The sequence below is a fragment of the Ambystoma mexicanum genome, chromosome 1p (assembly GCF_040938575.1).
Source record: "Ambystoma mexicanum isolate Mex_15411 chromosome 1p, UKY_AmexF1_1, whole genome shotgun sequence".
NCBI classification, from domain to species: Eukaryota; Metazoa; Chordata; class Amphibia; order Caudata; family Ambystomatidae; genus Ambystoma; species Ambystoma mexicanum.
The window spans coordinates 1,237,801,870-1,237,824,898 of NC_090921.1; the positions used below are offsets into that span (position 1 = coordinate 1,237,801,870).

Below are 23,029 nucleotides of genomic sequence, written 5' to 3' on the forward strand. Positions count from 1 at the left end.
GCGGCGCGTTGGGCGAGCTCACTGTAAAGCGATTGGGTGGGGGTGCTTGGACTGTACATTAAAGCTGTGTTTTCAGTAACAAATCACGCCGCACTGTCTTCGTTTCTCTTGCTGTTCTCCGGTGCTTTCTACTGGTCTGTTCTCTCAGAGGATGGCGCCGAGCGCCCTGTATGCGGCAGTACAGCCCCCCCTTCTCCTTCAGTGGTGCGTCCTAGGGTGTGGATCGCAGCCGGGAGAGCCCGAGAGCGGGGAGGGCAGGCAGGGAGCCGCGGAGACGCCGGGGAGAGCTGAGGGTAGGAGTTAGGGAGGCCGCAGAGAGCTGGGCGCCGTGCCGCCCTCGGAGCAGCCGGCCCGGGGAGCTGACAAGCAGCGGGAAGCGCCTCTGCACCCGCCAGGGCTCTGCGCCGCAGCAGGAAGTCGCACATCATCTTGGGCCGACCTGACACTGCTCCCAGCTCAGAGGAAGGAGCCGAGGAGAAGAAGCGAGAGAGGGGAGCGAGATCTTCGCGCTTGCTGCAGGGACAGGCGCCCCTATTTGTTGCTGCTGTAGGCATCGGCGCGGCCCAGCGCCCGGACTGTGAACCGTATCCGAGCGGCCCTTGTCGAGGGCACCCCCGCACCTTGCAGGGACAATATTGAGAGCTACTGTTTGGAAACCTACTGCATGTGCAAAAGCGACTGTGCGTCCGCACCTGCAGCCTCCTGATATACAGTGCGGTTCAACACCCCTAACTGCTGCCAGAAGAGGCCCATCTTGCATCCAGAGGGGCGCTTGTGACCGCGCCTCCTGCAGGGGTCAGGTGCGGCGGGTAGTAGTCTCCACTGAGGGCAGGCCCGGCGACACCTGCGCCCACACAGGAGTCGTCTTGTCGCCCGCGATACCTGCTGCACTGGTGGTGCGGGCAGACACCGACCGGTATTTACACCCGTGATACCTGCTTCTAAGGACAGGACCCGGAGGGCGAGGCAACTTTACACCTGCTTTTGGGAAAACCGGCATCCCTGCATCAACAGGTTTTTTTTGACAGACCCACTGCTCTGCTTCTATGCTCGTTCCGGTTGGTATCCCATCCAAGCGTAGTAGCAGTTAACGGGGGCCGAGGCGCTCTCGCCTGCCTCCAGTTACCCTACGCACCCTGTCTTATACAAGCAGAAGACCTGCCGCCTCGCCTGGAGGGCCTTCAAGTATCCTCGTAGACCCCCCGTGACGCCTCTTTCTTTGTGGGTTAACGGTCCCTTCTCACTACACATGCAGCGCACCTCCGCTAACCTCAAACACTCCGTTCTTATCCAAGGTCGACCTTTATACTGTGACCTGGGGGCCGATTATAGACAAGCACAACAGTCCGCAAACCACGACACACAAGAGACCACAATTTCAAGTACGTCTACACCTGGTTATTGTACATAGAAGGACCACAATTTTAAATTTCCATGGACCATGTGCTTTTATCCAAGGCGATAGTGCTTTATGTTTTTTTTTTTTTTTTTTTAATCGTTCATGTGACAGCATTGGCCTTAACCCGGATATTTTTTTGGTGTAAATTCGAGCGTAGTCGAACAGGAAGCCTGTTTACTTTTGCCACCACTCGCTATATACTTCTGTTCCATTCAGTGTCACCCGAAGTTGTGAAGGCTGTATTTTAGACTGGATGGAGTGTTTTGGGGGATGTCACTTGGCAGACGCTAGGAACCTGTTATACGCGTGTAATCGCTCAAGCTGTTGAATTCCACATGAACATACGATTGTGGCAACTGCTTGGGTTATGGATGAATGAAAGTAGCACCCAACCTGGGAAGTCCTTTGGATTAAAGTAACATCTTTCACTGCGAAGTGCTTACGGAAGGATTTTCGATGGTGATCACTTCCAGTGCAGAAGAAGAACCTCCTTCCCAGAGAATGCTAGCAGCATTACAGACTGAGTGGATCAACAAGGATCCAGTGTGCTACCTACCATCGTCCCACTGCAACAAGAAGCCTTCCAGAAGTTGGTATTCCCTTTTATCTTTAATACTTTCAATGCTTAAGGTTACTCAGTCGTTTTGTATACTTAGCTGGACATTGTTGGGTTTTATTTTTTGGTTCTAAGACCGCATGCACCTGAACACAACTTCAGCTAGCTTTTCTGGGCAAGTCTACCAGCCCCCGTGGCCACCTGTTGGCATGTGTGTGTTTGGAGGGGTGGGGACAGGCTTATATACTGATGCGTTAACCAACATTGATAGGAATTGTACTTCATCTCCGCTAGTCACTCCTCATAATACGGAAGGGATGCCGCCTCAATACAATGGTTATTTTTCAAAGTTGATAACTTAATATTTTGTTAAGCTTCAAAAATAGTTTTCCAGTGCTGTGGTTACATCCTCTAGAAATAGCTGGCTTTGTTCAGTGATCTATGTCAAATCTATTTACATAAGTGGTTGCGTGGAATTGATATTCTTATTGATGAGGAATTCGTAGGGGGCCTCAAAACTGAGATGGAAAGTTTGGAACGTTAGAACTTGATTGCTGATTACAATTTCACTTTCACCAGTGTCTGTTGCAATGAGAACATTTCGCCCTAGTATCCAAGCAAATGTAATCAAGCTATTTAAGTCTTATCAACATATTATTTTTCTGCTGTACTTGATGTGCACATTGCTTGCTTTGAAACGTCTGTTGCACGTCAACACCGATCTTGTTATACTCCATTTTTTTGGTAACAAAAGGCGTGGGTATATATTTACATTTTATGGCATTACAGCTCGATGTTTAGGAAGGGCAAATATATTATGTTGGTGTGTATTTCTATAGCGCCTTATGTGCCATTGTTATGATTTCAAAGCACTGTGGTGTGAACGCCCTTGGGAACTGCAGCCCAGGTCAGTGGCGAGAGTAGGGTGATATAGTACTTGGTGCTCTCAGTATGTGTGCATCCACCAAGGTTTGCGAGGGGAGTGGCTGTATTCTAATGCTTGGTGCGGTTCATAGGATGAAAGGTAAGGGCAACGTGTGCCGTGGGTAGGTGGCCTCAGTCCTCATTCTGGCGGCCGTGGGACCTGTGTACGATATTGTGTGCAGCTAGGCTGATTTATTTTATTTTTTTTTTATTTTTGGGATTTAAAAAAAAAAAGATTCGTGGGTTATAACTGCGTTCTAAAAGACTGTTCCTGTGTCCCTGGAGCAGTGTAGGTATGTGTGCAGCTAGGGTGAATTGATGGAGGGGTAGAGCTGCATTCTATTGTTGTGAAGGAGAGAATGAGCATATTGTTAGAACTGAGCGTCTGTGCTTAATGGTAGGAGGCCCTTATTCCAGGTTACTTTCCAGAGCCCGTTGAGCTGAGTGGATCTATCCTGGTGGTTCGTGGTAATGAATCTGAGAGATTCTCTGGCTGTTAAGGGTTTGTGATTGCCCGGTTCGAGGGTCCCTTTTTAAAAAAAATGTTTTTATTACTTTTTTACACACCCAGACCCTCAGGTATCACGGTGAGGTTGCAGAAGAATTGTTCATGATTACATACAGAATGTTCACGTTGTTACACAGTGGGATTAACTGCTTAGTTCTAGGCAGTCATTCTAGCAATATGGCAAGTAAAACATAGTTACAAGTTAATACATAAGGAGAAAAGTTAGTTATATATACAGTCACTCGGGGCTATTGCCCTCCATATTATTTGAAAAGCCATGTTTTGAGTGATTTTTTTTTTTTTGAAGCCTGAAAAGGAGCCCTCTTCATTGATGCTGTTGGGAAGAGAGTTCCAATGTTTGTAGGCTAAGTGTTTGAAACTACTGCCACCTGGTTTGGTATTCTTGTAGCGAGGAATCTCAAGTAGTCGATGGTTGTAGGATCTAAGTGTTAAAGTTTTTTTTTTTTTTTGCAGTACTTAAGGTATTTGGGAGCTGAGCCCTGTTGGCATTTGTAGGATATGCACAGGGTTTTGAAGATGATCCTGTCTGCAACTGGTAGCCAGTGGTGATCTCTTCTAATCTTAGAGATGTGTTCTGATTTCCTTCTGCGGAGAGCTGCTCTTAGAGCTTTATTTTGTATGAGTTGTAATTTTATTAGATTAGATTTAGTGGTACCTAATAGTAATATATTACAATAGTCAAGTTGTGACAGTATTGGGGCTCTGTCCAGAGTGACGCAGTTTGCAGGGGTGAGAAATTGTCTACTTAATGCAATTAGTTGGCTACTAATGTGTTTATTCATGGACAGGTTAGCATCCAAGTAAACTCCTAAAGTTTTTACTTGTTTCAGGACAAAGCCATGGTGCCATCGATGTTGATCGAGCCATAGTCAGAGTGAAGGGCGCTGATTTTAGGCTGCGAGCCCACAATGAGAATTTCAGTCTTCTCATCGTTGAGACGAAGACTATTTAGAACCATCCAGTTTTGGATGATCACATAAATTCTGTTGATGAGTAAGGTATCTTGGGTGTAGTTTCCTGAGAGTAGGATGAGGATCTGGGTGTCATCCGCAAAGTTGGTGTTGATGACACCCACCCATACCGTCTAACGCTGCGAAGAGGAGCTTCGTGTATGCATTGTAAAGTGTAGGAGAGAGGCCTTGTTTCTTGTTTCTGAAGTTCAGTAGTAAGTGCTAGAGGGCCCTGGGTCCCAGGTTAATGTTTATAGCCTCTGGTGAGGTATTCTGTTTCAGGTGTGGAGCTAGATCATATCAACGTTGTCCCTTCCGAGAGCGGGAGTGCTAGAGAGCAGGCTAGTGCTTCATCTCAGGAGATGAGAGCAAGTCCAACCAAACAGAGTTGCTAAAGTGTTTCGGGTCAGGAAGTTCATGGCATTATTCCTGGGTATGTCAAGGTTGCTTGACTTGATCAAATACCGCTTTTGTGTATGGGTCTTCATGTTAATTCCCAGCTGGGTAACGCTTGACACATGGTTAACAGGAATATGGTCGGGTTAGCAGGAATATGGTCAGTGTGTTTGACTGATGGACGACCCTGCTATTCTGCAAGTTAATTTCATGATGGGTACGGTTTGGCATATGGTATCCAGAACAGGTCCAATCGTATTGACTGTTAAGGGAGCTAGTATGCTCTGGGATAAACGTGCAGAAGTTGGTTGATAGGTTTGTATGACATTTGGTGTCTCCTGGGTTGGTAGCACTGTGCTTGCTTAGGGAGGGTATTGATGACCACAATTGAGGGGGAGAAAGTGGGTGCTGTTGGGCTCTGGTTTGGAGTCGGGATAAACCTGAACGGGTCAGGTGGCAAAGGATGCATGCATACTACTTATTACTTTCTACCTCCTTTGTTGAGGGTATTGGTTACATTTGTTGACTTCAAATAGGGTGGTACACCACTTACATTTGGGTACGGACGCAAACCATTATGCTACAGCTTTGTGAAGTGCTGCAAATGTAAATTGCATTATTTAATAACCCATTTTAAATGATTAAAAACGTATGGCGTCTAAAATGGGAACTTGGCAAAGGCCAAACGTGATTGACTTTTTATTTTTAATGTTTTAGATTGCCTTTGCTTATTGCCATTTTTGTAACGCAGTGCAAGTTGCCTACTCTACTGGTCTATCTCGTCACTCTTTCTAACTTGACGGAACGGAGCATTAAACGTGATTTGTGGATTGAATGACCTTTAAATGAGCACACGACTGTTATTTACGCCTTCAACTGGAGTGGCAGTTTCACTTCATAAGAGCCAAACGGGAATCTACTGCTGCCATTGGATGAAGTGGACTGATATAGTTTCTTTTTCTTTTTTGGCCTTTTCCCTTTGATGGTGATTCTCCAGGCACATTCTTCGATCCTTAAATTCACAATGCATTTTGATTTGTGAATGAAAGTACGGTTGAGTTTCGTTTGTGTACAACACATATTTGGGGATTACCTCACATAGTTTAATGAACTCGTGTATCTAGAAGGATGAACTTTACAGTCACATAATTTTGATCGCTGGCGAGTAATAGTATGCAAATAGCTATTTTATCCGGACTACTAGAGCTAGTCTTGCTTACAAGACTAAACAAGCAATACCTTCTTTGGGCAATGATGCAATTTGAGTGGTCCATGGAACTTTATATATATATATATTTCACTTTACTCTTAATACAAAAAATTCTGGTTTGTGCACTTGTCCAAATAGCTTAAACACTAATATTTGTTAGTATTGCTTTAAGATCCAGAACATTAAAACTAAATGGTGCATATTAAAGCAACACAAATGTGTCTATAAAGTAGTCCCATTACATAAACTTGTTGAAGAAATGTGCACGTTATTAATCTAACAATTCTTTGCAAACGTGCATGACTTCGCTTCTTATCAGTGTGTTTGGGGTGGCTTGTTTTGAATAAATCGTAACCGCTGGCATTGCTTTGAGTTGCACTCAACTTTTTTTAGCATTGCATTCCTGAAGGTTTGGGGGAGTGTCTGTGCATGCAATTATATGGTCCTCCACCCTCCCCTCTTCCCCCCCCCCCACCCCCTCCAACCTCTGCCAGACGGGACAGACCATCCATGACTGCTACGGTACATCCACTTTAAACGCAGCCGTAGGAATGCATAGCCTCATAAGGATGCAATTAGTGAGGTGTCTGGGGGGGCTCTAGGCCCCGGGCCTAACCGGTCAAATAACCAACGTGACAAGCAATGTAATTGAATAGAGCCTGGCTAAGATGCTATTCCATGTTTGAAAGTGTTGAGTCAAAGATGAGGGAATTCCTTGCATAAACCAAACTTATTGTCAATGGTTAAACCCAAAGCATGACAAATGAGGCCCAGGGGGCACCCAACAAGGCCGCTATGAAATAAAAGTTGTGAGATTGGGGCAGGCGGGACACTGTTTCGTAAGCATGAAATAGTTAAAGGATGTTTGGTGTACAAAGTAGTCCTTCTGAGGATTGCCGACATAAAAGCAAATGCAGGTCTGCCTGAAGAAGAGAATAGAGCAGCAAGGCATACAAATAATCCACGTCGCATTGCAATTTGCTATGCAATTCTAAAGGTTTGCTAATTTGGTGCTTGTTTAGCAAATCTAGCTATTTAAGTCTACCTGTTCGCTTGAAGGCACAGCTCACCCTGCGTTCCTCTTGCCTTCAGGGACCTCTCCACTCTTAGAGTGCAGTAGTTATCTTCTCCACTCTACTAATCAAATGGGTTTGGTTGCTAATCGTGTTTTAATAAGCAAACACTGCTAATCAACTTTTGAAAACGAATTTATGCCTTGGAGCATCAGTGTCTGTGCATCGGTGTCTCTCCAGATGTTTGGACTGCAGTGCCAATCAGTCATAGCCAGCATAGTCAATGGTACAGCATCATAGAAATGTTACTTCAAAGCTTCTGGAGAGCAGCATGTTGCAGACCCCTGTGCCAGAGGACGCATAACTATAGAAATGTCAAGTTATTTGTACAATCCAAACAAATGAGTTAGATTTTTCAGCTAATTCCTCCTAACATTGTCTGTCTCCTTCGGTAAAGAAATAAACACAATTTCAAATGTTTCTGTGCAAGGTAGTACCCTCGAATCTTTTGCAACTAATGCAATCTGAACGAATGGGTAGTTAGAGCATTGTGAACAAAGTTGGTAAGTCAACTGTCATCCCTTTCTTTTATTGGGTAAAGAGCAAGTTGATTGAGTGGAGTGATTTAGGATAATGTACAAACAAGGAATCTACTATAACAATATTTTGTTCTGGCCTTTTCTCGAATTTTTGTGTTTAAAAAGAACATCGTTTTTTGTCTGTCACCCCAAAATTGATTACTTATTGACCCCCCACCCATTCCCCTCTTTTCAGTTATGCAGACTTTATGACCATGATGTATTGTAATAAAAGTGGTCCAAAATCATTGTATAGACTTGGTAATCATTGTTCTAATTGAAGGTAACCATTTGCACTGTTCCCTAGCCACTGGCGCACTCTGGCAGGGCTATTTGTCGGTCTGCATGTGTAGAACTAGTTTTTGTGTCATCAGTCGAGTTACTTACTGCCTGTCTCGAATCCTTTCAAGTCAATGTTTCAATTTCAGATACTAGCAAGACAGTCCCTCTCCTATTCAGTTCAATTTCTTAGTCGCCAGGGATCAATGACCACTCGCCAGTCCCTAATGGTGAGTGAATATTTGGAGGCCTGCCATACTATTTGTAAACTTAGTTGCTATCTAAAAATCAAAATCCACATATTAACGGTCGTGACGATTTTTGTTTGGTACTTGTAAAATGAACTGTACCTATCAAAAGCTTTCCCTGAGATCTCATGAGTTTGACCGAAAAACTAGATTATGGGGACAGAGGGAGTATAAATGAATACTCCAGTAGCTTTAATAAACTATAAAAATGAGAGCAATGCGCTTATTTTTTTTTTCTCCCTAAACTCCACATTCTGTCTGACATAGTTGGAGATTTGTGGTCAAGGAAGTCAACTGCTGTCGTAATGAGTTTTACACATAATTGAAACGAATGTGTAATGGGCCTTTTCATGATATGCCTGCTACACTTTCCCAATGAAAGACCAATCCTCCTTGTTCATGATTTCTATTTTCCTCGAAGGCAAAGTAAATGTTTTTTTTTTGGGCAATTCAGTTTCATAAATATACTGGCATCTCATTTGAGGATATTGGCAGTGAATATTGCTTGGTCAAATGTAGTTCATATGAGTAAGGCATATAATTGCCTATTATGTTTGTGTCCTGTAAGCAGATGTGGCAATAATGAAGTAAGTTATCTTTTTCTAAGAGATGTACAGTTGAATTGCATTTGCTTCCATTTTTTGCAATTAGCTTATTTAGATAGTCTTGCTTTTTAAATCTGATCTTTATTCTTGGTTAACAAACATAAGATTGCAGTGGCATACTCAGATTTAATTTCTAGATCAAACCCTATTAACGTGCAAACGATGCCAGTTTTGATGAGGAACAGCGTGAACTTTAAAACCTCCTAAAAATGGAAACCTGTGCTTGTGAACATTTTCAGTTTGGGCCACAAGACAAAATCCGTTTCATCACATTTACTGACTGAAAAAAGGCAACCGTGGAGTGCACTGGTCTGGCATGAACTATTGGTGTCTAGGATGAGAACATTTCAAAGTAGGGGTAAAACGGGAGCTCTCTAGTTTCCCACTTGACTCGTCCTGTGCTAGGTAAAGGGCCACTTGAGGATCCAGGTTAGTTCAAACAATATTCTTCCCCCTGAACCAAAATGTCTGGACGCGAGAAACTTGAAAGCAAATCTCACCTTCTGTATTTGAGGAGTGGGAAATATTGGCACGCAAAACGCACCTCCCTCGCCCCTTACAGTTAACCCCACCCTATTCTGAATTCCCTAAGGGGGAATCTTGATTTCTCTCCTGCCCCCCCCCCGACATCCCTCAATGAGGGCATCCATGCTAGAGAAAAGATATGGCAAAATGGGTTGTGATGATCCTTTGAAACTGTTTAAAAGAAATTCCTCGACCACTTGAAAACAATCTGCCTAATGCATCAGTAGGAGAAGTCGATTGCTAAGGGCATTAATGCCATCTGATCTCTAGTGCATACATTTCAGGACTCTTCAATCTACGGTTTATGAAGTCCTTAATCTTCCAGTGAAATCTATTTAAAGAATAACCCTGTTTAACTAATCTTGGTTATGTGATTTCATCGAATCCAAAAAACGAATGAAATTTCTTCTAAAACCAAAATAACTTTATTTTTCGTTGTTTTAGTATGGGTCCCCCAGAAGTTTTTTTTAATGATTTTTTTTTTTTTGCTAATACCCCCGAAAAACACTATTCCCACTCCCAACCCCATTTGATCCTAAATCAGTTTTCGTATTCCTTGTAATTATTTTCTATTAGATACAATCACTGCATACCCTAATCTTCTGTCTATATATCGTTTGTTCCTTTTTGTTTCCTTTATAAACTTTGTTTCAACTTTCTTTTTATTTACTCATCGACCCAAGATTGTGTCATAATCCCATACTTGCTTTAGAGCTATCTGAAATATTTTCTGTCATAGCTTAATTTACTTGTAACTCTTGGTCCTTCTCTTTGCCTTGCTGTTTCTTTTGCGAACAGTACGAGTCTGCCCTCACTACCCTACTATCTCTATCCACACATTGCCCAGTAGCTGGTGGAGGGAAAGAAAACAAACTTTGTTTTTAGCTATTAGTACTTTCCAGGTCTAACAATGTATTGACTGACATTTAGTAATTTTATTGAAATTGCTCATTCTCCGTGGTCTGCACTTTTGCTGTGAATAATGGAAGATGTATACAGTACTTTTTTAAAAAAAAATGTTAAGTTCTTCTGGCACACAACCTTTATAGACCCTTCAAGAAAAGTGTTCTTAATTGAAAAACGGGATTATTTGTTTCGGGTTAAAATGCCCAGTTGCAGCTATAAAGTCACTCTACACATTCTACATATGCACACCATTTCTGAATCGCCAAGAGGCAAGTACTTGGCAAGTACCAATTTTTGTCTTATTAATGAAACATGCTTTTGTTTACCAAGTGGTCCTGGGAATGGGAACCACGGGGTATGTTTGCTAATTAAAATATACGTTCTGTTAATTTGTTAAGCAATCTGTATAAATATTTGTAATGTGAAGTATCTGCTTGGTGCTGGCTCTTTTCGGTGATTGTTAACCCCACTCTCTCCTGGGTTTCCTGGCAGAGGTTGGGACAATCATATGCCGGCTATTCCATGCTTGATTTTGAGTTTTTAAGATTTAAATAAAAGCTGCAGTCTTCGGAAGCCACCTGTTATCAGGCTCTATGCAACCTTTTTGAGGTGGTATTTTCCGACTAAAAATGCCTCCTTGCATGGCATGCAGTTGGTTCTGCGCTTGGCTAGGAGTATGCTGCTGTTTGCTTCCTTAATTTACAATGAACTAACACTTGAACTCCAAGGCAATGCAGTAGTTAAGAAATGCTTCTCCACTTACAGACAATCAAGAGGCTACTTCTCTTCACCTTCCCACACAGCACACTCTCCATCGCTCTCGTCAACAGCATCTTTTTCAGAATATCTTATGAAAAAACTATAACGAATACAGAACGCAGCAGCAAGTCTCCTCAGACTCACCAAGAGAACACCTCACACCAGCACGGAGAAAACTACATTGGCTTCCAGTTCAAAAAAACACATTTTCTTCAAACGCTTTAACACAGAGCAATCCACGGCAGAGAGCAGAATACATACAGGGAAAAATCTCAATCTACAAACCAAAACTGACATTCAGGTCCAGCAATGACATTCGCCTAGAACCGAAACATGCACAGCATACATTTGGGAAATCTGCATGGGAGTGAAACTTTGGAACAGGCTCCCAAAGGAAATACGAAGAGATCACCCAAAATTAATAAAACTGTTAAAAACCCGACTCTTTAATTCGCCAAGGTAAAAGGAAACGCCATCAAAGGAAAAACGCCACTGCAGCTCAATGCAAACATGAGCTCCCCCTGCCCGATGGGGCCACCCAAAGAAATAAAGTAATGTTTTTTTGTTTTGTTCCCGGTCTAGAACTTTTGTTTTGGAAAGTTTCATCCAAATAGTTATTACAATACCATTTTCGGCTTTCCTATGGAACCTAGGCAATCCCCATAACTATTGTGCACCGCTGCTGCACTATAATATATGTACATATAATCAGACAGACTGATTAAAATCTAGTCTCATCTACTGAAGACTTGCAGATATGAGAATCCCTTGCCCTGAAACCTTTTGCTAATTTATTACTTTTGCAAGGCAGGAGATGAACCCTGTTGAAAGCTCAAGACCTGCCTTTTGATAATGGCTTTCACTTTTGGTGGTAGTTTTGTTGGCTGAAACTCTGAACAAGACCAGGGGAATGACTGGATTGTCATTCTCTGCTTTCACAGGGGACCAGATAAAAAGAGCTGCATCTTATAGGACAATGCATGCTCCGCACCCTCTGCAAGTGGATCACTTGGTCAACCTCTGGGATTCAAGCTTTCTTGATGACGCTTTTACCACTCAGGTTTTCCTTCATGGCAATCCATTCTTGTGGGGTTAATGTTGTGGCACAAATAACCCAACTGTTGCATACCATGCATCACATTTGTCCACAATGACAGGGTGGATAGCAACGGTTTGCTTGAGGAATTAATGCCCGTATCTATGGGTCCTTTCACATTGCTATATTTGGGGCCTGAAGAATAATCTTCTAAACCAGCGATTTTCAACTTTTGGCTCTTCAGATTTTGTTGTGACTACAACTATCATCTGGCCTACTCGGTAGTCCATGGCGAGGTTTCATGGGAGTCGGTCTAAAACATCTGGGGAGCTGCAGGTCACATACTCCTGTTCTAGGTGTTCCCTTTCTTGGTTTCGCCGTTTTTTGGCCCAGTAATGGAGTGCTTGATGAACTTCTCACCTGTTTCACCGTCTTGTGGCCAATGCTGGATTTGACTTTTATGGACTTCATTCATTCACGGTGCGTCACTCTTTCTCAACTCTCATGCTGGACTTCCTTTGCATCTTGTACTCATGGTGGCCATGAATCGTGCTGTTCCCATCTTCATCTTGTATCCTGGCTTGCAACATTGTGTTACTGCTGACTTCTGCAATTGTATTCGCTCTCCACTCTTGCTTCTCCACTCTTTTTGGCTGCTTACTCTGTTCTCTCCTCCCTTTTCCTATCTCCTCCCCTTACTTTCTCCTATGCACTTACTCTATCAGAATTGTCCCTGGACCTAATGATAGCAACCTCGTCTGTTTCCTCCACCCTCCCATTACTGTTCTCCCCACCACCCCTCCAGCACTATCTGAAATGTCATCAGGCCTAGTATGATAGTCGTTTGTTTTGTGCCCCCCCCTCCCTTCTACACCCCTCCCTCACCTTTTTGTTTTTCTCCGGCTCTACCAGAAATGTCGTCGGGCCCAGTACGGTAGTCTCCTGTCTGTTTTCATTACCTTCCCACTCTCCCCCCTCCCTCATCTATGTCTTAGCTCTTGCACTATCTGAAATGTCATCAGGCTGAGTATGATAGTTAATTTCACATCCTTACTGTTCATGGCCTGTAAGAATGTGGTTGTATTTTCCCTTGTTCCCTCCCTTGCCCTGAAGCGCTTTGAAACACATTGTGTATAGGCGCTATATAAATAAACTATCATATCATACATGGGTGGGGGCTACGTGTGCCTTTGGCAGTGTAACTTTACTGGAGTACATTCCTTAAATGTCCCCTTCACATTTTTTGGCCCAGCAGGTTTTTTGAATTTCACATTTCGAAGTTGGCAAATTCTACTTTATTTCCGTGAGGAGGGGAGAGAGATGTTTTGCAATCTTCTGTATTTGTATTTTTCTTCTTTTCTTCTATTTTTCGTTCAGAGTGTTATTGAATTTTTAATGTCGATAACCGTAGTCATTACAGATTTAGTGCTAGACCCCCTCAGAGGGAAACCGAAGGCCACAAATTGACATGCCTAAGTATATAAAACCCAACTAAGGGAGAAGGCTACAGGTATACAGGAGAAGCCGCAACGTACGATTAAAATGCATGGCATGATTAGAAGGATTCATTGATGATAAACAATTGAACCGTGACACACTATTACATGTTGTCAGTAAGACCAATTCAAATGCAATCTTTGATATAGAGAAGTGTATTGTTTATTAAAGCATTAGAGAAATGATTCTGTGCGGGTGCGCTCCAGTGGGTACCATAGATTGTAATAATGCTACTGAGATATTTGACATGTATTTCCACATCTATCAAATTTCTCACTTTTGCTGTGTAGTCTACACTTGGCAGTAATTTGTTGTAGTGTAGAGAAACTGCACGAATATCCCACCTCCGCCCCCGCCCCCCCGCGCTCCACTGTGCTTTACATTTTTTGGGATGTCCTGAAGGAGGAAACGGAGCGTGAAGCATGATCTATGAAGATGTAACGTATGTGGCATATACCAGGTATTGTGGAGATTTTGGCAGATTTATTTTTAGGCATAAGTTTTGCATGAAAATGTCAGTCGATACATTATATGAATATAACTTCACTGTATATTGCTTGTGTTAAAGTAGCAATGTCGCACGAGTTTATTTACTGAAGTGTGACCACGCACGATAGTGGTAGCGCAAACAATTGAACTACAGAACGTGTTCCTTTTTGAGATTCTCTTAATCCGTCTCATTTCATGGTTTGCAGCTCTGCTGGTAGTCGGGCAGTCACTCGCCCCCTCCGTTCCACCCATGCACACAGTATACTATTTCTTAAAATGCCAATGAGTGCTCTTATCGAGCCCCGATTTTAAGAATACTATTGTGAGACTTGGTTAAATGATGATGGATAGTGATCGCTTGAGTTTAACCCTTCAAAGCTGTTTTGTGAAACTGGTATCTAGTGTTTTGCTCAGAGATGTAGTGGAAACATTATTTTTGAAGTCCGGTTGAATTACTTGCCCTTAACAGTGATGGAAAGATGTGTTTTGAAAGAAAAAAGCACTTGCACAATTCCATTGCATGGGATTTATCACTGCCATAAATGATATATTGCAAATGATTGTGTGGGGAGTTGAATGTCCTATATGGCCAACGTTACTCAAGCACACATTGCCACGCTATGGTCAATCAAATGTTTCATGGGATGGTTAGTATTACAAAGGTGCTCTGGAAGCACTTTCTGGAAATTGCGCACCGATGGCTAAAGTGGAACTTCAAGTGATTTCCTCCCTCCCCACCCCTTAAAGGTCCCCCTTTATCCACAAATGGATAATTTGGGATGCGCCATTTAAAAATCGTAATACACAGAAATCGGCATTACCTTGCTGCAAACTACGACATGCTTTAATACACGAGTCTACAACCTGCGCTTCCCTGAACCAAAATATGCATACGCCACAAACCCCTTTTATTTCGCTGTTGACCTTTCGCTGTTTCTGTCCATCACTCTTTCCGTGTTCATTTCTTTCACGATTACTTCTCATCAGGTTTCCTTTTTTTTCCATTTTTTTTCTTTACACCTCTCCTGTCGTTTTCTGTCCTGCTGCTACCCTATACATTTGCCCCGTCATCCAAAACTCTGCCACGACATCTGTTTGTGCATCTATCTGTTTACTTCCACTACACTTGTTTGTGGACACCTCATTCTTCTGCTGCAGGACATGGTCTGTAATAAATCTAACATCCACGTGAGATCCTAATTATAACGTTGTGTCCACTACATGACGCATCATGCTTTAATGCAGTGGTTACTTGGAAGTTGCTTCACCATAGGCTGGTGGTGATTGCACCTTTCTTTTAGACTTAATTCCCGGACACCTAGCGTGAATGTCTGCGGTTTAGTAGGCAGAATTCGTGCTGCTTTTGCATGATTGTTATCCTCTTCTCCCAAACATGTTTTCTAATAACTGTCATAAAGCCTTTTATGTCGGTCTAGTATCGGATTATTCCAATTCCTGAACCCCCAGAACAGGCCTTAAAATGTGCTCATCGTTTGGTGAGTGAAACTAGACTCTTGCCGTGTAAGAGATGGTCTGCTACATGCATGTCGAGAATTGAAGAGATGATGGACTTTAGGCCTGGTTGGTTAGCGTGCAATTTATGATTGAGGGCAAGCATCCCATAGTTGCTGCGATCAGATGGCAGTGTCTTTCACACAGGTTGCAGGGATATGTCTAGCTTTGCTTGTGAGCTGCCTCCTATTAACTTTTGATATCTGCAAGAACGTGTGGATTAGAATCGGAGTTTATTTTGCACCCCCTGCGAAATAGGTGGAAATCTGCTGTTTTCACCGACTTTGCAGCGTTTCTACATCTTTCAGATCAGTTGTGGAGATTTCAATCACTCCATGGGCACCAACACATAAATGCAGGTACTGAAACATTTTTTTAAACCTGCACAATTTAATTGCAACGGGAAAAATATACATGCACAATTGAGGATTACATCTCTGAAGACTGATTTTAAAAATGACACTGGCAAGCCTGTAAAACACAAACATTGACTTCCACGTGATAGAAGTAGCTAGAAACCAACAAATGGGTATTTCCCAAGCACTGCCATAATGGACCTGGCCATGACATGGTAACGGCTGGGAAATGGTGCAATTACCCAATTGTATGATGGCATATGGTATCCGTGCCTCACAAATGCCTTTCTGTACACTACATAAAAGCTAAAATTATAGACTCAGTGCTGAACCGAGTGCAAGGAACTGAGCAAGGGCCCAGATCAGTCTTCTAATTGCTTCAGGACCTCCTTTACATGCACAATTAAGGCGTTAATTCTCAGACTGCTTACAAACAGCACTGGCAGGCCCTCTTCAACACAAGGTTTTAAGTTGCTGCACCTTACACTATGCTTTACGCGGATGGGCTCTTCCATGTATCATTGATTTATTCCCCCAATTTCTAATTACTGCTATTAATACTCGCATGCAATTCTCTTAATTTTCATGTTCGCTCAAGGGCCTTCCACCCCACAGAGCTTTGCCGCCATAGCAGTGGCAGTAGGTGCTGTACAAATGTAAAGGCATCTTGGTGTTGTAGAAAATAAGTTATCAATTGCAGGGTTCGAAAATGAGGGGACCTGGGAGCTATTTAGCTTCTGCTTCTAGTCTAGGAGAGAGCCTGGTTAGCTTGAAACCAACCGGTACGAGGAGCTACTTTTGTCTTCCGAGACCAAATGGTGCCTTACAAAAATCCATATGACGCATTAACTTTGAACATTTTATGATGTTAATAAGTAAGAATTGGAACACATCTAACATAATGGATCATACATAATGGGCAACTGGTTAGTGTGCAGCTTATGTGGAAGTTAGATTTGCGGTGCACCTGGCTCACCAATGGTAGCTCCTGCCTACTGGGTGATGTCTGCCACCCAGGAGCTGGTTTTTGCTCCTGCGCATGAAATCTCAATTTCGAACCCTGCAGTTTGTCTTCTGCAGACAAAATATTAATTACTCTAGAAAGATGTTGTACCTACTCCAAACAGGTTGTAGTGTGGGTTCAGTAAGAATAGAAAGTAGCAGTGTTTGATAGTTTGCTTGTATTGTAAATGATCTGCCACCCAGTCTTTAATTAAGATTCACAAGTAGCCTGTAGACTTGTGAACGTTTGTATCTCAAGATCCTTTTACTTAATGTGTTCTGCTTTTTGACCTGGAACCAGTGAAGGGGAAATCGGTCCTGGTATGATGACGGTCAAATCTTTGGCGTCTTAAATTAGTTTCTTGGGATGCTTAAATACTGTTTCCAAAGCCTAATCTTGCTGAGATAAAGGCATTGGTAGCCATTTTCTGCTGTGAGAAAATAAGTATAGTGTGAAGTTGTTAATCTTCTTAAATGATCTTTGGCACATTCGTTTTTACTACTTTGACATCACATATCTTGTAGAATGCACATAGATATGACCTTCTATAAACTGTTGTAAGCTGCGTTTTTTTTAATGTATTTTTACTTGTCCTCCTTATTTTGCCACCCCACCAGTAAAAGCCTGGTTGTATGCATCTATATAAGCCTCTATGCCGCTGTGTCATTTGCAAAAAGACCTTTAGCAATTGCTGCACTGGCCTCCTATTAACAGTAACCACCAAATGGATATTTTTAAAGCGCTAGGGCTGCATAGCTAGAACCATGTCCGTAGGGAGAAAGAGTTTGAAAAGAGGCTTCCGTTTCTTTTCCTGAGCGCCAGCAATGAGTTCATAGCTCACAATTAATGAGGCAAAGAATTTCATAACTAAGCTCCCCGAAATAGAAATGAGCATCCAGAGGCCTTGAGAGTTTAAAGAAGGGGGCAGAAACCAAAAAAACCGTGTTTGGTTTTCATATTCCTCATCCACTACTCCAAAAAATCCAGTTTGCCCTAAAATTAAGGGAGCCTTAATCAATGCCAGATCGCTAGTAGCTCATGCGATAGAAATTGCAGACTTAATCCTTACTGAGGACCTCCACTTCCTGGCTATCACCGAGACTTGGTTACACCCAGGAGCGGGCCCTATGCTTATGCTGGCAGTCCCAGATAATTACTCTATCTTAAGACGAGACCGCCCCAATTCCACAGGAGGTGGTGTCGCCATCATCCATAAGTGCAGTCTCGCCATGAGACTAGCTACCTCTACTGATGCCCTCTCTTGTGAAACACTAGTAGTCAAACTACCACTCACCAACATCCAAACTCTTAACATCCACCTGATCTACCGCCCACCAGGCCCCATCTGCACCTTTGAGGATGACCTTAACTATTCTATCTAACAACCTTAAAAGCTCCACTCAAGCTCTCACATTAGGATACTTCAACTTGGTCATCCCATCTAGCCAGCGCCATAGCCAACACTCTCACTGAAATAGGCTTCGTGCAAAGATTCATGACACCCACGCATGCAAAAGGAAGAACACTCAACTGGGTGGCTGACTAAAACTGCCTAGTGAATATCACTAATATTTCACCTCTAGCCTGGACTGACCACCTCTTGGTATCATTCTTGCTCTCCACCGATAGACCTCCACCCCTGCCCATCAATAAGGCCCCACCCATTCTCACCAGAAACGAGAAGAACATGACAGTAGAAAGACTTATCCCTAACCTACTTCCCACACTTAACACACTTCCTGACAACCTGGACCCCGAGTCCCTGGTCGAAGAATATAACAAGATTATGGCCACCTCACTGGACCGCATCGCCCCTTTAAACTTAGATCTAGTGAAACGAAAACGCACCTCAATAAATGGTACACACCATTCCTCAAAAATCTAAGGCAGCAAAAAAAACTGCGAGGCCATTTGGAAAAAATCCCCTTCAGTCTCTAACAAATTCAAACTCTCCAAACTAGCTGCACTCTATAAAAAATCTACCTGGCCAAACGAGCCCCCTTTGACTCTCGTGTATCCCAAGCTAAATCCAACATGAAATAACTTTTTTCCATCCTTAAAGAAATAAAAAACCCTATAGCACCCCTTGACACATGCACCAAAGATAAAAACTGGTGCTCAGAAATTCAAAGTGCCCTAGCGAATAAGATTGTGACTCTTTAAAGTAAAATCGTCAGCAAAAGAGCCACCCTGAATGACACCCTCAACTCAAAGATTCCGGATAAGCTCATGCCCACAGACCCCACCCGCTTCCAGTTCTCCAAAGTCAACATACTGGAAGTTGAAAAAATTATCCTGTCCCTGAAACCGTCTAACTGCCAGGGAGATTTGTGCCCAGCACAGCTCATCAAAGATGCTGCCCTTGATCTGTCCCCTTTCATCACAAAATTGATAAATGCCTCCTTTGCTACTGGCTCCATCCCTACTAACCTAAAATAATCTTGGGTACTCCCACTACTGAAAAAACCCACACTTGACCCAGCCATACCTACAAATTACCAACCTATAACGACTGTTCCCTGTTTACTAAAACTTCTGGACAAGGCTGCCTATGTACAAATACAGAAGCACTTGGAAGAGCACAACCTCCTCGGATCCAGACAATCTGGATTCCGTCCCCAACATGGGACCGAAACTGCTCTTATTGACCTGAAAGCACAGATCGATCTGCTCAGAGACAATGGACAAGCTGCCTTACTCCTCCTCGACCTATCTGCAGCATTTGATTTGGTCGATCACTCTGTCCTATGCTCACACCTCCACACTTCAGCTCACTTTTCCACTGAGGCCATCACCTGGATCACATCCTTCCTTAACGGCAGGACTATGAGGGTCTTCTCTCCCACAGCGGCAGCCGACCCTATACCCATCACCTGTGGTGTTCCTCAGGGCTCCTGTGTCTCCCCCCACACTATACAACATATTTACCAAGCCCCTTTTCGATGATTTGGATCATCTTGCTATCACCTACACTAACTATGCAGATAATACTCAGATCCTACTCCTCTTTCAGGAGATTATGAAAAGGATTTGGCCTTGCTAAATAGGGTGTACATCATCATCCAGGCATGGGTGGCCACTCGTGGACTATGCCTGAATGATGATAAAACAGAACTTATCATCTTGGGTACTACATTCAGTATAAAGAAACTTGGCCCTGCCTATAATTCCTTCATGATTGACGGGAACAACATCAAAGTTGGACAGGAGGTCAAAACATTGGGATTCTACCTAGACTCTATTTTCTCCCTCAAAAGACAAGCGAGTTCTCTTGCATCCTCCACGGCTTATACGTGTAAATTAATCCGCGCAGCCAGACCCTTCCTGTCGAACTCCAACTGCCTGACACTTGCCAGAGCCCTCATATTGTCTCGCCTCGACTACTGCAATGCAATGTACTTGGGATCCACCAAGGCCACCACCAGTAAATTGCAAACCCTCCAGAACAACGCTCTCAGAGCAGCTCTGGGCATTTCCAGAGGGAGCACATTACAGGATTCAGCCAACAGAACAACTGGCTCTCCACTAGAGATAAACTTCTCTTAAAAACATCGACCTGATCAACAGATTCCAAAGACGATCCTCCTTAAAACCAGTCAGAACTGTATACAAAGACTGTTTATCTGTTCTCCACTACAAACGGGCTACCATAGGGGGCAACAGTTTCCCGGTAAAAGCTGCCAAGCTCTTGAACTCGCTGCCTCCGAACCTTAGAGCAGACCTACCCTATCAGAACTTCCGATCCAAGGTAGTCTCATGGCTGAAATTGGAGACCCATTAAGATAATTAAGTGCCCTGCGCTACCTGTACACATTGTAATCACGTGTGCCCTCTTGCTTACTTGTACATTACGGCCCTATAATATGACTGCTGATTTGTATAATAACACTATGTACCTTATTTTTGTATCATGTATATTCTGTGTATTGTAACCAAGCTTTGAAATTTCTTGTAAATGCTGCGCCCTCATACCCCCGGGTACGCCTGCGCATTATAAATAAAAACCAACAAACAAGGGGTATATACCATCAATCGAGTCCATATATACAGGAGCTTTTCAAAATTGTTTATGCACCAGGATAAAGGCCTTGAACTTGACACTAGCCTTGAAGGGAAGCCAGTGCAGTTTCCTGCTTCCTAACAACTGTGGAGATGTGGCCTGTCGCGATCCGGCCTGCAGAATTAAGGAGAATTTAAAATCTTCGTGTGGCTGCCTTCCCTCAAGACATCACAATAGTTCAGCTTGGCCCTAATGATAACCCCAGCTATGATGGGATTTTCCATGGAAAGAAATGCTGTATTTCTTTCAGCATTGTTTATAGTAGGAAGAACTGAACACCGGTTTGTCCCGACATACTGGCACTGAATGAGGCGCCGAGGGATTTGCGTTTAACAGACGTTTTAAAAGAATCTTATGGTAAGCACGCCTGCATATAGTCGTCTGCTTGTATTTTCAGTGGAAGCTGGTCTGAGCAGGTTGCCAGACATTTGGTCGAAAAAAATTGGTCGACCAGACAAATGGTCGAACCAATTTGGTCGAAAACCAAATGGTCGAAAAAATTTTTTTATTTTAAGCCTTTTTTTAAAAAAATTTTTGGGGGGGTCCCCCCTCCCTACCCCTTTTTTTCTCTAAAAACCCCTTTTTTAACTAAACGAAAACCCGAAAAATAAATATATAAATAAAAAAAAATTCGACCATTTGGTTTTCGACCAAATTGCGTCGACCAAATTGCAGTCGACCAGTTTTTTTTCGACGAATTGACTGGACACCGTCTGAGCAGGCCAGCAAGAAGGTTTTTGGTTCAGATTATTTTCTCACCCAAGCCTAAACCTGTTAACTGCCTGCATACGTGCTGGTGTGTTTTCAGGCCTTAATCCGCCATCCACATAGATATGAAACGTTACTTCGGAGATTGTACAGAGGCTTAATAATACATTGAGCAATGGCAACAAACTGAACCTAGCGGGACTGAGAACAAAGATTCATGGACTGTATTATATATATATTTTTTAAACCAATTTGTTAGCCTTTAACACAATACAAAACCAAAACATCACATTTTATACTTTTATTTTTTATTTGTATAGGGTTCTACAATGAACCTTTACAAAGTAAGAAAGGAAAAAAAACACAAATGAACAATACATTATTCCATAAAAAATCCAAAACTTCACCAATTACAGTAGCTCGTTCTGGAAAAAGCCATCCATTATTTTGCAAGTTTTAGGACACAAACTACAGAGGCTGTTAGGGCAACACTATGTCCAGAGACCAATCTAACCCCAAATTGCCCATGTTCCCTCACACTCCATCAGTAAGTGCCTTATCACAAACTTTACACAGTTTTATGGCTTTATCTCCTTGCTGCCGTCTTGCCAATACCTCTCCACAGTGCACCAAATGTAATCTAATCCTTAGAAAATTATTCCTCAAGACCCTATCGGGAAACTTCAAATGATAATGGGAAGGACAGCCAAGTTTTTTCCCTGCCACGAGAAAGGGGTTAACACGGAAGACTCCCTTACTTTTGCAATTTGTTTCTATCCAATCGATGGCTTCGAGCTTACTCTTGACCTTCAATGGATTTGTTATGAGGGTATCGACTCCCAAGTCTACTTTCACTAACATCACCCTCACTCTTCTTTCTAAATCGATCAACATAGGGGATTTGGACTGTTCCAAATGATGCCTAATGTCTCCATATAACGAGGAGCTCTGTCCAGTGATGATTTCCCGGTAGAGTGATGCCAATTTCCAGTTTGCCATGCATTCTAACGATTTTAGACCAAGCTCAAAACTGAGGCTCCAACCCAGAATACAAATGGGGAGACCCAAGGTCGTCTTCCATAGTTGTCCCTCTACTGTACTCCAGTCCGTAAGCCAAAGAAGGGGCTTTGCCTCCAAACCGTAAAGAATTATAGGGACCGATTTTGCCAAATATTTTATCAGTGGTAATACTTGCAGTATTTAGCATTCATTTTGAGCATTTGCAAAGCAATCTGAGATTTTTGTAACCAAATCTGCCTCCACTTTACGGCGTGCCGGAGAGGCATAGATGTTGTAACCTAGATATTTCACTTCCTCGACCCTTTGAATCAATTGGCCCTCTAGGAATCAATTCGAAAAGTGAATCTTCTGCGAATGCCTGCAGACCACAATTCTTGATTTGAAGGGGTTAATGGTGAAAATATTTATTTCTGCATATTCACCCAGTTTTGACAAGAGTCGCTGCAGACCTATAGCTGTTCTATCCTGCAA

The 23,029-nt window shown here is 42.8% G+C and overlaps 1 protein-coding gene across 1 annotated transcript in view; it reads left to right on the top strand.

The window, feature by feature from the left end:
- Window positions 1-265: 265 nt before the first annotated feature.
- LOC138452392 (dual specificity tyrosine-phosphorylation-regulated kinase 1B-like) overlaps window positions 266-23,029 on the top strand; it is a 526,499-nt gene continuing 503,735 nt past the window's right edge. Inside the window, exon 1 of the mRNA XM_069604969.1 lies at window positions 266-1,988. Within this exon, the coding sequence (XP_069461070.1) occupies window positions 1,856-1,988 (133 nt within the window). The 5' untranslated portion in view covers window positions 266-1,855. The remainder of the gene's footprint in view (window positions 1,989-23,029) is intronic.